The sequence below is a fragment of the Danio rerio genome, chromosome 8, assembly GCF_052040795.2.
Source record: "Danio rerio strain M-AB ecotype USA chromosome 8, GRCz13ab, whole genome shotgun sequence".
Classification (NCBI taxonomy): domain Eukaryota; kingdom Metazoa; phylum Chordata; class Actinopteri; order Cypriniformes; family Danionidae; genus Danio; species Danio rerio.
Window position 1 is genome coordinate 13,408,912 of NC_141028.1, and position 18,234 is coordinate 13,427,145.

Genomic DNA, 18,234 nt, shown 5'->3' on the forward strand with positions numbered 1-18,234 from the left:
TTCAGTTCATTCTTAACAATTTGCTTTTGTATAATGTTATTATTATTAGCAGTATTATTTATTATATCCATATTTATATTTGTTTTATTAAAAACAAGCTTAGATTTGCCCACCTGCAGGTTTTAGACCATATGGGGCACAGCATGTGTTTTAGGATATAACTCAGGTTTTTGAGCACATTTTGCTATTATTATTCATTTATTCGTTTGCTGGAAATTAGAACTTAATTTAGAAATAGTTTTGAAAGGAATATTTGCGCTTAACAAACAAAAGTATTTATTTATAGGCTAATTAATGTCTGTGCGTAAAGGTTTCCCTATCCAAGAGCGAAAGTGAAAGTGATCCATTATCTCTCATTCTCATGCAGTGGATGCTCTGTTCAACAGTTTTCTGTTAAAAAACTGTTAACTGTTAACTGTTTGCTTGTGAAATGCTCAATTTTTCCACTTAGACTTACTTTGCGTCCTGTAAATAGCGAATGCGCTTATGGCACGACACAGCTGACTCTTAAAGGTAATGGGAGATGAGACTCTAATTGGTTTATTCTCAAAACACACCTATAACTCATTAAGAAAATAAACTCAACCCTTTTAGACCATGCGCCGAAGCACAAGGCAGATTTCCCGTCCTTAAATTAGCAAAAACGCGTCCTGACACGCCCTGAAAGCGTTTGCGACCTGCGTTTTGCGCTCTGCGCATGGACCGTCAAAATAGAGCCCATTGTGTTCAAGGAGGAAAAGTTATCTTACCAAGAAATTTAAATAAAATATATTTTAGAGCAGTTAATACCGTGATATTATTATTCAAGGTTATCATACCGTCAGAATCTTATACTGGCCCATGTCTACCCTCCGATTCTCTGCGCTCTATGTTTACCCAACTATGATGACTTCCTCTACTGAGAAAACCCGGAAATGAGAAAACGGTCCATCAGAAACCTATTCCAAACTTTTTTTGACTTCCACATAAATATGTTATATTATACTATTCACATACATCTGAAGTGTTCACGTTCCCCTTGCTTTAATTTGGTTCAGATAAGCCACTCCAAGATAAGAGCGAGAGAGAGAGAGAGAGAGAGAGAGAGAGAGAGAGAGAGAAATCCCAGTTTCACTCGCTGTTGTCAGTTTTATCTCCTGCTCTAATTGGCCCTGAATATATTTGCGGCAGATTGCATCAAGACAGCGATACCCACTCATTAAACTCCATTTATCCAGCGCTCCTCTGAGGCAGGTACAGCAGGTTGTTATTTAACCAGGCAATGGGCTGGAACCTTGTCTCCATTAGCTTTGGCTTTCTGCAAAATTGCCACGCGGTCAACGTCTATGCAAGATTCATCATCTGAGTGCAGCGACGTGATCGTGTAACACCTCTAGCTGTTTGCACGTCTCCATGAAACGATATTAAAACTGCACCGCCGCGGGCTGTGATGCATGACTGCAGAAATACATTTGCGGATACTTTCACACTCAAAGTGTTTTTCTCTGTGTCTTTCTCTCGCAGGACGCTAAGATGGGCTTTGGAATTGCTGTGTCCGGCGGCCGGGACAATCCAAACGTGGAGAGCGGGGAGACGTCCATCATCGTGTCAGACGTGCTGCCAGGAGGACCGGCCGATGGACTGCTCTTGTACGCTTCACTTGCCTTATTAATGCTTACGTGTTTTTAGCGTTTTGGTAAACTGTTATTTTGCAGCAGCATAAGCAGGTTTATGCGTATTTACTTTCCACTTAGTTCTCTTTTAATATGGCCGTAAATCAAAGTGGACTGCTTTACTGGCCTAATAAATGTCCTGCATGCTTTATTAGTTCATGTTGTTGTGATGTTAGTTGTGGTAATTAGGTTGTATCTTGACAAACTGTGTGCGTTCTGTTAATTTAATCAAGCCAACATACTAAACAGTAATATTTGAACATGCAGATGCATACACTGTAAAAAAAATCTTCCTTCCATAATTTTTTGAGTTAAATCAAATGAACTTTTCTAGTCATCTCTACTTAAATCGGTCAAACTGACACAACATATTTTGTTAAACTTTGTATAGCTACGTACAAACTAATTACTTGAAACCTGATTCACTTGTTTAAAGGGCACATAGTTTTCCCCCTTTTTATGATTTAATATTACTATTAAGGTTCTTCTGAGTGTGCCAGTTTAGGTTCAGTTCAACACACAGTTCAGATGTTTTTATTATAATGTGTTTAAAAGTGTTATTTTGAGGGTGTGTACACAGTTTGCTGTTTTAGGGGCGTGTCGCTTCACATGAAAATTAGTTTCAAATTCCCGCCAAACGTATCAAGGAGGCGGAACCAAGAGCTCGCCCGCTCTGTGTGTGGCAACAAACAGGCAGACAGAGACGCTGCATGAGAGGAGCAGCATTCAGCCGTATATGTACGCCTCGGCCACAGACCAAGCAGAGAGTTTTACAATCATTTGTGTCTTTGTATAGTTTCTCAGCCAACTGTGTGCTATTTTAAAGTGCTGAGCTTATACACAGACTAATAACCACGCACACTGAATTAACTTTGACTGAGGCACCGGATGACCCGCTTAGAGCCGCGACACAGCACACCAGATACGGACATACGCATGTTCAGGTGGCACTCTGTGGGAGAGATCTGCGCGGGACTAAATATTGAATCCCGCCATGTTCTAGCCCAAATCAGACCGCTCCCACTTATATTCAGCATTTGTTGTCCCGCTACCCGACTCGCGCCGTTTTCTACCCGCCGCGCCCATTCCCGCTAACGAGCGGTGGGAGAACAAAACTGAAAACCACCCACCTCCCTCTCTCTCTCTCTCTCTTTCTCTCTCTCACACAGACACACACACACACAGACAGCAGCACAAAGGTCTCTCTCTCATTTGCGCGCACACACAGCAACAAAGCGACACTCACGTGAGGCAAAGGCGCTCGCACTTTACAGCTGCACCTAGTTAAGATCACACTCACAGGGAGCTTCTGTTACCTCGAGAAATGCAAACAGCTAAGTTTAAGGTAGACTCAATGAAAAGTACACGTTTGCAAACCTACCGAATGCTGATCTTGTGTTGAGCCCAATGAGCCTTGCATCTAAAAATAGAGCAAGGGTGTTCCTCTAGTCACATCGCTTTACTCGCACGCTGAAAATGGCAGACGTGAAACGGCAAACTGAGGATATGGTGACACGCACCTGTCAATCAATATTGGTGGGCGGGGGGACCGCACTCCTACGTTAAGTTGCGGTCGGTCTGAAAACCGCTCCAATTGGTCCACCGTTTTTATGTTGTTCAATTGAAAAAAAAGGACTGGTTGTGTTTTATATTACCCCAATATATACACTATACTTACACACGTCTGTCCAGACAACTTAAAAAAGTAGATTTTTCACCATAGGTGCCCTTTAATTAAGTTAAAGTAGCATGAAAAGATTTGTTGACATGTCTTTTTGTTATGCTAAAAAAGTTCAATTCTTGCGCCTTATTTTGTTGTCCTTAAAGGCAGGGTGCACATTACAGGGGAGTTTGGGGGGGGTCAGACCCCCCTACTTAACACTTGATCCCCCCTGAAGGACATCAAACGTCATTGACATCCATAGAAGGAAAAAAAAACTGGCATAACACAGAGTTAAAATATCATATCTCATGTTAAAACGAAAGACACAACAAAGCTTTGAAATGGTGTAAAGTAAATGGTGAGCACATTTCTTTCATTTTCTATCGTTTTCATATTGATATTTCATATTTATATTTCAAATCATATTCATTTTCATTTTCTAAGAAATAATGTTCTCGTGTGACTGACTTTAACATGATTTAGAATTGTAAAGTGCTAATAATAAACATAACATGTATAACTTTGTTTTAAGTTTACATTTTATTTTGTGTTTTTTTGTGAACAGTGAGAACGACCGTGTGATACAGGTCAACACCATCGCCATGAATAATGTGCCTCATTCTTTCGCTGTGCAGTCACTTCGGAAATGTGGGAAAGTGGCCAAAATAGTGAGTATTTGTCAAGTTGACCTTTATGAGAGGCCTTTTAGAACAAGTTTACCTACTTTGGATATTAGAATGGGTTAGCGGTGTCTGTGTTTGCCTGCAGGGAATTTCTTTAAGGCTATTTTTAAGTCAATCCATTCATGTCAGATGTGCAGATTTCAAGTAAATGTTTTATTAGTTGAACTAAAATTGAAATAGTATGTAGATGGGCAACACGGTGGCTCAGTGGTTAGCACTGTCGCCTCACAGCAAGAAGGTTGCTGCTGGTTTGAAACAGGCTGGGTCAGTTTTTTTCATTTCTGAGTAGAGTTGCATGTTCTCCCTGTGTTGGCCTGGGTTTCCTCCGGGTGCTCCGGTTTCCCCCACTGTCTAAAGACATGTGCTACAGGTGAATTGAATAATGTAAATTTGCCATAGTGTATGTGTGTGAATGAGTGTTTATTGATGTTTCCCAGTACTAGGGTTGCAGCTGGAAGGGCATTCGCTGTGTAAAACATATGCTTGATAAGTTGCCGGTTCATTCCTCTCTGGTGACCCCTGATGAATAAAGGGACTAAGCCAAAGGAAAATGAATGAATGCATGAATAAAATGTAGATTAAATGGATTAAAGCAAATAAAAATATTGAAAAATGACAACTATTTTTTAAATTTTTGCTTAAACAACTAACTGAAATTGCCAACTGAATATTTATTTTGTATTACTACTAAATTTACTAGTTAGAAAGTTACTAAAACTACTAAAACTGAAATAAAAATAAAGCTTTAGCACATTTTACTTAAAATACTCATTAAAATAACCAAGCACAAAATTAAAAACAAATTATAAAAAGCTGATTCAAAATATAAAAAAACTACAATAGTGTAAATGATACTGAAAAACCATTGATTATTGATGAATATTATGTATAAATTGAATGTTGCCCTTAAAAATTAATGTTAAATTAAAAATTATCGTGTGTAATGTTATAATATAGTGTGTAATAATTAAATATATTTTATATAGTCATACTAATACATGACACATATGTTAAATTATTTTTAAAAATTAAATTTATTTTCTGTATTTACTGCTATATATATTAAATTTTAGATAAACTGTATACGTATGAGCTAAATAAGCTTATTCTTGTTATGTTAGAATTATTAGCCCCCCTGTATATCATTTAAATGCTTAACTAGGGTAATTAGGCAAGTTAGGGTAATTAGGCAAATCATTGTCTATTGATGGTTTGTTCTGGAGACGATCGAAAAAAATATTGCAAGGGGCTAATAATATTGACCTTAAATGGTTTTAAAAAAATTTAAAACTGCTTTAATTTCAACCGAAAGACTTAGATCCAACTTAAGTATGTCGTTTAAGGAATCTAAAATTGCAGCAAGGCGCTATAACACAGGCAAAGTACATTATTAAATTATTACCACAAAACATACAGTACATCATTTTTAGATGCATCTCCCTGCCTATTGGTCTCATTTATTGAAATAATGGCCACCATAATAACAGAATTAATAATTCTGTTTGTCCTGCACATAGGAATTCTAAAACAATGTCCTGATGGCAGCAGCTGAAACACAGAATACAATGGGTTATCCTGGGTGCATAAGATAACCTAAGCTCTTTTTTAAAACATAATTACAGTAAATTACGATTAGACCAGTTTGGCTAAAACTGATGATCTTGCCTGCCACCTTTAATAGGCTACTCAACCTGTTCTTATTTGACAGACTCAGATTACTATAGCAAGCTACAATGCAGAAAGATCCATTTATTCATTCATTTTCTTGTCGGCTTAGTCCCTTTATTAATCCGGGATCGCCACAGCGGAATAAATCACCAACTTATCCAGCACCTTTTTACACAGCGGATGCCCTTCCTGCGGCAATCCATCTCTGGAAAACATCCACTCACACTCACTGCAGAAAGATTCAATTAGATTCAATAAATTGTTTATAAAACAGAGTCATCATAGTCATCACCAATCATCATCCTAGAGGTCCGGTACCCTGCAGGGTTTAGCTCCAACTTGCCTCAACACACCCGCCTGGTTGTTTCAAGTATACCTAGTAAGACCTCGATTAGCTTGTTCTGGTGTGTTTGATTAGGGTTGGAGCTAAAATCTGCAGGACACCGGACCTCCAGGAACAAGTTTGGTGATCTCTGCCATAGAGGTTCAATCGCAAAACGATCTACTGTAGGTTTCCTCAGAAAAAACAGTCTAAAGCATTCACATGCTGTTTAAATGCTGTGCTGTCAGTCTTAAAGTCCTGATATTATAATAAAAGAACCAAGGGTGTAGAATTGGAATGGACAGAGGAGACATGCCTTCACCAAAATCCACCAACTACTGAAATGTCCCTACTAATACTTTAATCAACTTTAAAATAAAGTAATGCTCCGTCAACCCTTATTAAGCTACACATGCACAAAGTCAAGATCGCTACGAGTTCACCATAATACTATTAACCAAGACTGTGCAATTAATCGAAATTCCCTTTCTCCATGAATATGAAAAACAATAATCGGGATAAAACAGTTAAATTGCATCACACACCTCTCCAATTTCTCTACATTCATACCCTCCTCAAAGCCCGACTGCAGTAAAATCGAGTAAATGGACTTTTGAAGCATGGGATGTGATTGTTATTTGTATTATTAAGTGTTTATTTTATATTATTAAGTACTTTATTCATGTTTTTAAAAGCCCGAAACAGAATTTGTACTGTTCAATGCATGCACTCTTGGAATGTATTTCCCCACCAATGTCAAAAGCTCATCTACGCCCTTGAAAAGGACTGTCTGAATGTAACGAAAACTCCTTTTCTCCCTACAGACCGTAAAAAGGCCTCGCAAGGTGGCTGTCCTCAAGCGCCCGCCGTCCCCGAGCGGGGATAGCCGTGATTACAACATTTCCAGTTATTATCCTGAGGACAGCCGCAGTGTGCACAGTGACCCAGACTCAGATTACCCTCGGGGAAACGGCGGTCTGGGCTACCCCCGTGACCGAGAGCGTGACCGCAGCCTCGATAAGAGCCGGATAGACTACCTAGATCCGGATTACCGCAGCCAGGACTATGACTCCCGGCGCGAGCGAAGCCGAGGCAGGAGCACGGATAGATCCCCCAGCACTGACAGTGGGTACCGGAGGGACGGCAGCAGGGGCCGGACGCTGGAGCGTGGGTCTAGTCCGGAGCCTCGATATCAACGGCAGCACAGCAGAGGCCGCGGTGGAGGAAGCCCTGCTGGAAGCTATAGCCGGGACCAGGGCTACGACACGCGGAGGTATGACACGCAGGACAGGATGATCAGGAGTCACAGCAGGGACCGGTTGCAGGATCACTCGCCCTCGCCCAGCAGAGAGCGGGACAGGGGAAGAGACCGGTTTAACTATGAGCCCCTGGAGCCACCCGTCAATGTGACGCTGGTCAAAAACAGGCCCAATGAAGGTGAGACTGCGGGATTGGATTGTCTTTAATAGCATGTTTTGAATGGATTAAAGGTGCAGTCAAACTGAAGATTATTCAGACCTTAGATCAAGTTTATTTTACTAGTTTTGCTAAAACTTTCTTCATAAATTCGACCGAAAACCAGCAGGAAATTAAGAAGCTACAGTTGAAGTCAAAATGATTGGCCCTTCTCTTCATTTTTTTTCTTTTTCCAAATATATTCCAAATCATGTTTAAGAGAGCAAAAATATTTATAATAATAATAATAATAATAATAATAATAATAATAATAATTATTATTATTATTATTATTATTATTATTATTATTATTATTATTATTATTAAATTAATAATATGATATTATTATATTATTTATTATTATTATTATTATTATTTATTTTTTCTTCTGTAGAAAGTCTTATTTGTTTTATTTTGGCTAGAATAGAAGCAGTTTTACATAAAAAAACAAACATTTTTAGGTCAATGTTATTAGACCCCTTGAGCAATATTTTTTTTATGGTTAAGTCTAGTTAAGTGTTTAATGTCACTTTAAGCTCTATACTAATATCTTAATATATATATTAAAATATCAATAAAAAATTAGAAATTTTTATAGTTATTAGAACCATTATGTTTAAAAATGTGTTGAAAATCTTCTCTCCGTTAAACCGAAACTGGGGAAAAATATACACGGGAGCTAATAATTCAGGATGGCTAATAATTCTGACTTCAACTGTATATGAAGAAGTATGGGAAATATGGAAGTTCACGTTTGATGAATCTGTTGGTCAGCAGAAACTACAGGCTTTCATTGAGGAATGACATTTAAACTTTTAAATAAAATATGAAATAATCACAAATGTAGAGTTTTTTTGTATTTATTTTATTTTAATATTGATAGTTGTGTAAAGATCGTCATACAGCAGTAGGAGTTTTTTTGTTGATTTTGTTCTGACACAATTAACATTTACAAAACAGTAGTGAACATATTGCTATGAAGGCTGAAATGTTTAAGTGGGTCTAAATAGATGTTGGTTTTACTGAAGAGGACTTAAATGATAAAGGTGTCTCATTATGATCATTTTAAATGTGCTTAATTCTAGATCTGCATGATATTGGGAAAATATTGACACTGCAGTATTTTACTTTTCTGCAGTACATATTGCGATATTGAGTATAATTTACCCAGATGAGTTGAATAGCTCAATTTGCAAAGAATTAATAATTTTAGATAGAATAGGATGACTTTGTAGTTTTTCTGCTTCTACTATTCTGCATAAAATGTAATTAACCCTTCACATGCATTGATAAATACAGTAAAGCAACGTTAGACACATAAATAAAATTATTCTTTCTTAAAATTACAAATATGTCAATTTCTTGTGCATGAATGCTTTAACAGGCTTACACATTCACAGGCCTTAAAACACATAAACATACACTGTTTTAGTAACTTTATGGTTGAATTTTGATTTAACTGTGGCTCCTAATTGACTATATCATGATTCGACATTGCAGATCCAGCGATGTAAATATTGTGGATTGCGATATCAGTACTGAAACGATATAAATTGTGCAGCACTACTTTAATTTTTTTTTTCATACTTTTATCTTTTATTCCTGATTTTCATAAAGGTTTTTTTTTTTCACTCGGGTGGTTTCTTGCTCTAAAGTAGATCTGGCTTGAGCTGGTCAAGGGTAAAGATGTTCTTGATAGCTCACTTTCAGTAACTATTTTAAAATATACAGGCATAGCTAAATGAAAAAGCAATGTTGGATCAATGTTTATAGCAAACATCTCCATAAAGTTGCTGCAAGTTCATGTTTTCTCATATAAATAAGCTTTATATCAAATGAATTGGACAGTTGAATAGTAAAATTTAAAGGGCCTTTATTTAAGAAATGTCATATATTAGTCACTTTTTTGTTGAAATGTGTGAATCGGTTGTAACGTAAAACCAAAACCTTCCTAAACTTGAATTTGAACTGATTGAATAGGATAGCCCCTTGGGATAAACCATCTCATTTTCATGGGGGTTCTTACTGTAGATTTTCCATGAAAGCCTGTTAAAGGGGGTTTTAATGTAATCATAATTCAAATGTAATCAAATTAATATAACTGAATAACATTTTTGCCTTAAAATCTAAAGGTTCTACCAAGAGCCTCCCTTCTGTTTTTTTGTCACAATAATTAAACATTTATATATTGTTCTGTATAAGTTTTCCTGTGATGGGTTGCAGCTGGAAGGGCATCCGCTGTGTAAAACATGTGCTGGATAAGTTGGTGGTTCATTCCGCTGTGGCGACCCCAGATTAATAAAGGGACTAAGCCAAAAAGAAAACGAAGAAATGTTCTGTATAACAGTTGTTCTGTACAGTAATGACAATATGCTATAAAAAAAACAATCATAATTTCAAAGACTACAGCCTCACAGTGGCAGTTATATTTAAACATAGTCTACATATAGTTTATACATAGTCTGTTTCATGATATTATTATTTTAATCACCTCATCTCTCAACAAGATGCTGGTAAACGCCTGAATTTGTGCAAACACATCTCTATCGCATCAACTGCTTTCTTAGCCCCTTTCAAATGTAAGAGTTCTGTTTGTCAAATTATAAAGAAACAGTTTGCACAAAAATTCTTTGATATGAACAAACTCTTTCTTGAGCAGCAAATTAGAAAGATTTCTAAAGGATTAGGTGACACTGCAAAATAGAGTAATTGTGCTGCAAATTCAGTGTTGATGTCACAGGAATTGACATCTACATTTTGCTATATTAAAAAAAGATTAGGATAAAGTTATTTTAAGTTGTAATTCTTTCTCACAACCTTTACTCCATTTCAGATCAAATCAGTTCATATTTGGTGAGCTTAAGTGACTGTATATCAACCCAGACTTTTAAATAGTTTCGTTTTTGTTACTCTGTCCTAAATTATCAAATCACTTTCTGCGATCAAGGGCCTAAAAATAGACATCAACTATTTGATGTTGCCATCTTTTAGAAGAATTTTTCAAAAGCACATAGTGTTTGGCTGATGTTTACACGTGGCTATACACTGACACTATACTGTGTGAAATATAGAACATCGTTTCCATTGGTTTATTCTCAGAAGTGTAAAATATGACATGATATGAGCGCTTCACAGGTGCAGTCTTTACTCCTGCGGCAGAGATTAGGTCAGATGATGTTAGAAATACATAAAAACAAAACAAAAAAAGCAGTGTGAAGAGAGCAGCTGCGTCTCTCTGCACTTTTGAAATCCTCTTTATTTCAGTCTGTTCTCTTTGAACCCCCACACATCCCTAAAACCGTTTGTCCTAACTGGATTTTGTTGATATTTTAATCTGATTTATTTATGACGGCCCTGTCAGGAGATTTCAAAGGAGATGCTGTCTTGTGATTTTGCACAAAGCGGCCCATCTCTTCCCAACTCCTCACCAGCCCCTCATAACCTACAGCCCAGAAAGGCAAAACAGGTCGTGTTGTTCATTATCAGATACTTGCCTAGGGATGAGAAACAGTTTTTTTTTTTTATTTCCTTTACATTCGATTGATTTAGCTGTTCTTGAGCATTCAGAGAGAGCTCTGATTGTGGCTGTCAGATCAATGATGCACATTTTCACTTCGATTAGATTGTTTGTGGTGTTCGACTTGGTCAGAGAGCTACTAAACTGACAGCTGAAACCATTTCTGTGTGCTTAAAAGGGTCAAGGTCATAATGGTTGGTACAGGAACACTCCAATTTTTTCGAAAATAGGCTAATTTAACATCCCACCTACAGTTAAACAGTTTTTGGCCATTTTCAAAAATATTCAGCCGATCTCTGGGTGTGGCAGGAGTACTTTTAGCTAAGCTTAGCATAGATTATTGAATCAGATTAGACCATTAGCATCTCACTCAAAAATTAACAAAGAATTTAGATATTTTTTATTTTTTTTAAAGCTTGACTCTTCTGTAGTTACATCATGTGTTAAGACCAACAGAAAAAATGAAAGGGTTGCTATTTTCTAGGCTGATATGGCTTGGAACTGTACTCTCATTCCAGCATATATATTCAAACAACTTTGTTGCTGAACCGTGACTGCAGCAGATACAAATATATTATGTAGATGCTGAAAATCAATCATTTTAAATGCTCATATGTTCTACAGACACATTTTGGCATGGTTTTGAAGCACATTAGCATAAAGATTACTTTAAGACTAAAGCTGCGTCTCAAATCGCATACTTATGCACTATTTTACGCCATTTTGTAGTATAAATAGGGTAAGTAGTGTGTTCACACTGAAAACTCTAAAAATAATAAGTGCACTTTAATTACCCGGATGATGCACTCATTCAGCTGGTAAAATGAAGTGTGTAATGATGGACACTTCACGCACTCAACGACCGCAGGTTTGCTTACATATCGGAAGGGGCGGAGCTATCGGGCGCTCATGTTGGATAACTTTATTTATTTTGGATGGTGAAAGCTAAATTCTCCTACTAGAGTGATTATAGCACCTCCCGATGGTGAATGCGGTTATACTCACGGCAGGTATTATTTCATAATTCGGTCGTTTATTTCACTGATTTGGCAACCATCAAACGCCATTAGGGAAACGGTTTGAATTTCTGCTTAGTAAAAAAAACTTTGCCATTTGCCATTTGGGACGACACTACATTCATATACTATACTGTTGAGTGTGTAAGTGCATAAGTACATAGTGTATAGTGTGCCATTTGGGACGCAGCATAACATATTGATGCTAACACTCAAAAAAGCTTGTCTTTTTGTTTTAGAGAGACTTTAAAGGGATAGTTCACCCAAAATTTAAATTCTGTCATTATTTTGTCTCGCTTGACTTTTTTGTGTGTGTGTTAAACACAAAAAGAGATATTTTAAACCTGTAAAATTGACGTCCATAGTAGGAAAAGGAAATACTATAGGAGTCAATGGTTACCAGTTTCCAAAAAAAAAAAAATATGAACAATTTAAAGGAGAGTAAACAATTATAGAATTTTCATTTTTGAGTGCACTATACCTTTGGGTTTATTATTCATTGCTGTTAGCATTGCGGCGCAAAGCTACATGTAATGTTTGCTTCTGGTTTGTTGTAGAGTACGGCCTCCGCCTGGGCAGCCAGATCTTCATTAAAGAGATGACCAGCACTGGACTTGCTGCCCGAGATGGAAATCTCCAGGAGGGCGATATCATTCTCAAGGTATTCATCAGACTCTTCACACAACAAAGTGACATTCACATGTTAAATATATCATATAAAATAATTCAATTAGCAAATCATAAATTTGCTGATTTAAACGTTTTGACTAGTAGTTGATAATGATAATATCTGCAGCTTGTTGGAGTTTAAATAAAAATGAAAAATGTATAACTCAAATGCTTATTTTCATTTAAAAAAAAAAGAATTAAGAAATGTTGCCTTGGCAACTAACTAAAATAGGTTTTATTTAAAGTGCTAAAATAGTACAACTAAATATTTTACGTAGAAATGACTAAAACTGTTATATGGAACTGAATTAACTTTACAAAAACACATAATGGGTATTCACATTTTATTAGAGTAACATGCAAATATTAAATAACAACTCTAAGATTTAAACTTTTTTGAACAAAAAAGAAATAAGACTTTTTATTAAAATAAGGTTTTATTTGAAGTGCTAAGTGAAAAAATGTTAAATTACAGGTGAATTATACTATATATACTGTATATTATATCCCGATCAGGCTTTTTTGCCCTTGAGTGTTTTGAGTACCTACCGATACCGAAACCTGATCCGATACTTCTATAATACATAAAAAAAGAATAAAGAAGAGCAAAGAAAAAGATCCAGGATGTTATTTTATTTTGTATTTAATCCCCCTTGTTTTAACATTCAACAACTCTGTTTACAAACAGAGAACTTCTGTGAGGTAGCTTGAACAATCAAGTAATAAATAACATGAATTCTTCACTTTTGAACTTTAGTGCTACAGTAAGTATAAAAAATCTAATACAAAAACAAATAACACCTCCACTTAAAATACCCTGCAGGCAATTTTGTTGTCATCAACTTTATAATACATCCAGGCCGCAGACATACTCAGGCTTTCTGCTTCAAGCTGCATCTGTGTTGTACTTTGCCGGCATTTAACCAATAGCGTCAATGCAAGTTATGACATGCCGCAGGAGTTGCTGTTTCTGTGTAAAGTCAAGAAAGAGGTCTAACTCTGTGCCAATGCACAACTAGAGATGTGTAAAAAATGATGAGTGTGTGTGTGTATATATATATATATATATATATATATATATATATATATATATATATATATATATATATATATATATATATATATATATATATTCGAGTCTTGTTTAAGGGGTAACTTCCGATTCCATTTGAGTCTGAAATCGTGTGATTGAGTCAAACAAGCACGATATTGCAAATCATATCTTTTACATCTGCGATATGCAGTCTCATTTTTATATTAGTATCTTGATATTATGATGTTTCATTACACCTGTATGTAAAATAAATGTGTGTAGATTAGTGCCGTCAAACCTTATTCACAATTAATTGAATCGTGTTGTCGTGAATTAATTGAATGAAAACAATTTGTATTTACATAATGTGTGTGTGTGTGTGTGTGTGTGTGTGTGTGTGTGTGTGTGTGTGTGTGCGCGCGTGTGCGCGCGTGCGCGCGTGTGCACGCGTGTGTGTGTGTTTGTGAGTGAATGTGTGTGTGCGTCTGTGTGTGTGTGTCTGTGTGTTTGTTTGTTTGTGTGTGTAAGGTTGTGTGTGTGTGTGTGTGTGTCTATATAAATGTATTAAATACCAAAATAATGCAAAACCAAAATATATACATATTTATATAGAAGTTGTATTAGATGTACGGGTATCACAGTGGTGCAGTTTGCAGCACAATTGCCTCAACAAGAAGGTCGCTGGTTCGAGCCCCGACTGGGTCATTTAGCATTTCTATGTGTAGTTTGCATGTTCTCCCCGTGTTGGTGTGGGTTTCCTCCGGGTGCTCTGGTTTCCCCCACAGTCCAAAGACATGCGCTATAGGTGAATTGAATTAGCTAAATTGGCCGTAGTGTATGTTTGTGAATGCAAGAGTGTATGGGTGTTTTCCAGTGTTGGGTTGCAGCTGGAATAAGTTGGCGGTTCATTCCGCTTTGGATACCCTGAATAATAAAGGGACAAAAAGAAAATAAATTAATGTATTAAATGTGAATTTTTTTTTTGTTATAAACAATTTGCATTTTATCAAATATGTAACAGTTGCATTTGTGCATAAAAATAACTAAAGCTAAAATTAAATATGAATTGAAATTAAAAGATGACAATATCAAATAAGAAAGTAATCAATGTAATTTTTGTTCAAATAATGAAAAATATCTGCAGATTTTCCAGCCTTGCCAACAACATATATATAATATATAGTACATAAGTCAGACTTATTAGACCGCCTTAATTATTAGAACCTGTACATCTTCCCTCCAATTTCTGTTGAACAGAAAGTAGATTTTTTTCAACACATTTCTAAACATAATAGTTTTAATAACTTATTTCTAATAACTGATTTCTTTTTTCTTTGCCATGATGACAGCACATATTTGACTAGATGTTTTCAAGATTCATCTTAAAGGGGAATTTAAAGGCTTAATTGGGTTTACTAGGCAGCTTAGGGTAATTAGACAAGTTATTGTATAACGATAGTTTGTTCTGTAGACAATCAAAAAAAAATATAGCTTATGAAGGCTAATAATATAAAAAATTAAAGAATTAATATCATAGATAAATACTGTACAAATACTGTGAAAAAAACATTTTCTCTTTTAAACATCATTTAAGAAATATTTGGAAATAATAAATCACAGAAGGGCTAGTAATTTTACACTTCAATTCTATGTCCATTAACTTTTCACCCAAATCCAGTATAATATCAATCAAAACTTTTGTGGTTCACTCAAACCAAAATTTATGCATCTTCGTTTTGTTCCAGATCAACGGGACGGTGACGGAAAACCTCTCTCTGAGTGACGCTGGCAAACTGATCGAGAAATCCCGAGGCAAACTTCAGCTTGTGGTCCAGAGAGACCATCGGCAGATCCTGGTGCGCATCCCTGCCCTTGCCGACAGCGACTCCGAGCCGGACGGTAAGATCCCACTAGCATACATCTCTCAACCGTAGACTAGCGCTTCCTGCTGTTTGCTCTCCAACACCACACTTTAATTAAAAGCAGATAGCATGATTTGGCTCGGATAAATCTGATTAGTAACGCCACATACACATTCGCCAGCCGCAGAAGCTGTAATAAATTAGTGTTAATTATGCGGATCACTATTAATAGAGTCTAAATGAACACTGAAGCATAAAAGCCAATTTGTCGCTGTCTGTGTCGGAGCAGGGTTATCATTTAGCAGCACCATTTCAACTATACTCGCAAACGGGTCATTAAGTTCCTCTAGCCGTATAGATATAGACTGATAGTATGTTTAATAAGAACATGCAGTCATTTAGAAAAACAAGACTCTATTTTCTGACACAGACGGTCAATTTTTGGCAAAGAGATGAAATTTGTGGGCTTTTTTTTTTTTTTTTTACCTGCTGTTAACATCCGTCTCGGTTGATCTGACTGCAAGTTGAGCGCATCAAATAGAGTATAAGAAGACAAAGCATTTATGGAAGACTGAATGGAATGAGTTATTACACCCACTATAATATGACAGCAGTGTTAAAGGAAAACCTGCATTTTAGATATAAGATTCAACTTTTACACATTTTTATTATTTATTATTGAACACATCTGATTTTTTTATTCTTTTTTTAAGAATTGTAAATCTGTTCATTTGGAAGATATAGGTCAAACTAAAAACATAACTGCAATAATCTGTGCTACTAGAAAGAAAAATCACATTAACTGAAAAAAATGAATGTTTTAAAAAAGTGTTTATCATATTTTAGGTAGTCTATGGAGATATTATTAATTATGAAATGATAATTGATATAAAATAATAATATAATAATATATTGCAAAATAATTACAAGGCCTAAAATAAAAAAAAAATAATAAAAAAAAAAAAATATATATATATATATATATATATATATATATATATATATGTGTGTGTGTGTGTGTGTGTGTTAGTGTGTGTGTGTGTGTGTGTGTGTGTGTAATATTTAGAAATCTAAAGAAAATAGAATAATTAAATTAATTAATGAAAATGAAAAATTGAAAATAATAAATTAACATTACAGTTTTTGGTCATAAAAAAACAGAAGCTTTAGCGCATACTATATTGTAATTCACATTTAATTTAAATACATTTAATTGGAATAATTTTAGATGGTGTGCATATTATTATTATGGATTTATATACTACATTTTGTCTTATTTGCACACAGCACATGCTTATATATTATTATTACTATTATGTATTTTTGCATATTTTAATGTTTACCAATTTTACATATACAACTGAATTTTCTATATACAGTTGAAGTTAGAATTATTAATTATTAATTTATCAGGGGTATATTATTATAAAATTATTTAAAAAAAAATTTTTTTCTTTTTTAATATTTCCCAAATTATGTTTAAAAGAGCAAGATCATGATCAATGTGTTGACTGCATTTATTTTGCACTAAAATTATCTTGTGCTAACGTTGCACTACTAACAAAATGAACAGTGTTGACAATGGATTAGATATACAGTTTTACAGATATACAGTACGGATTTATTAGCCCCCCCTGTTTATTTTTTTCCTCAATTTTTGTTTAACGGAGTGAAGATTTTCAACACATTTCTAAACATAATAGTTTTAATAACTCATCTCTAATAACTGATCTGTCTTTGTCATGATGAATGAAATAATATTTGACTCGATATTTTTCAAGAGACTTCTATACAGTTTAAAGTGACATTTAAAGGCTTAATTAGGTTAACTAGGCAGGTTAGAGTAATTAGGCAAGTTATTGTATAATAATGGTTTGTTCTGTAGACTATCGAGAAAAAAAGTAGGTTAAAGGGGCTAATAATTTTTACCTTAAATTATTTTTTTTAAATTAAAAGCTGCTTTTATTTATTACCGAAATAAAACAAAAGACTTTCTCCTGAATAATAAATATCATCAGACATACTATGAAAATTTCTTTGCTTTGTTAAACACCATTTGTAGAAAAAATTAAAAAAGGAAAAATCTAAAGGAAAAATCAAATTAAAAAATCAAAGGGGGGCTAATAATTCTGGCTTCAACTATATATATATATATATATATATATATATATATATATATATATATATATATATATATATATATATATATATATATATATATATTGATGTTAATAGCAGGTATCTTAACCTTGAAAAAAAATTACTGTACACAGACAATGTTAACAGTCAATTGTTTGCAACTCAATTAATATGTTAACGGCAGAAAGATGGGCTTGCCTGAGAAAAGCAAACAGCATGCTTACGCCAGAAATGCTATTTTTGTGTTCTCTTTTTGCAGATAATACAGATATGTCATACTTTTAGCTGATGGACCGCAGAGACACAACATAAAGTCTGGTTGCCTTTAATCTTTAATCATGATTGTGCCTCAACAAATCTGTAAAGCCTTAACACTGTGCTCTCATATTTTTATGCTAACCTCTTTTTTTAAAAGCTTCTTTTAATCAATAAATAAGTCTGCTCAATTTTACATGTGTGTGGTGGTGACTTATTTCATCAAGGTGGAGAATGATGACATGATAGCCATGTTTACACTGTTGGGCCTAAAGCATGCAATGCTAAATGCTAGCTAAC

General features: G+C 35.1%; 1 protein-coding gene across 20 annotated transcripts in view; it reads left to right on the forward strand.

Moving 5' to 3' along the window:
- Positions 1-18,234, forward strand: part of tjp2b (tight junction protein 2b (zona occludens 2)) — a 197,722-nt gene that overhangs the window by 130,288 nt on the left and 49,200 nt on the right. For 12 of the 20 annotated variants that reach the window (XR_015496988.1, XR_015496990.1, XR_015496991.1 and 9 more), the window contains 5 exon segments: positions 1,504-1,628; positions 3,881-3,983; positions 6,813-7,425; positions 12,534-12,637; positions 15,424-15,577. Coding sequence is in view for 16 of the 20 variants with exons in the window: in XM_087263115.1 (XP_087119241.1) it covers positions 1,504-1,628; positions 3,881-3,983; positions 6,813-7,425; positions 12,534-12,637; positions 15,424-15,577 (1,099 nt within the window). In the remaining 4 variants the exon portion in view is untranslated. 20 annotated transcript variants of the gene reach the window in all.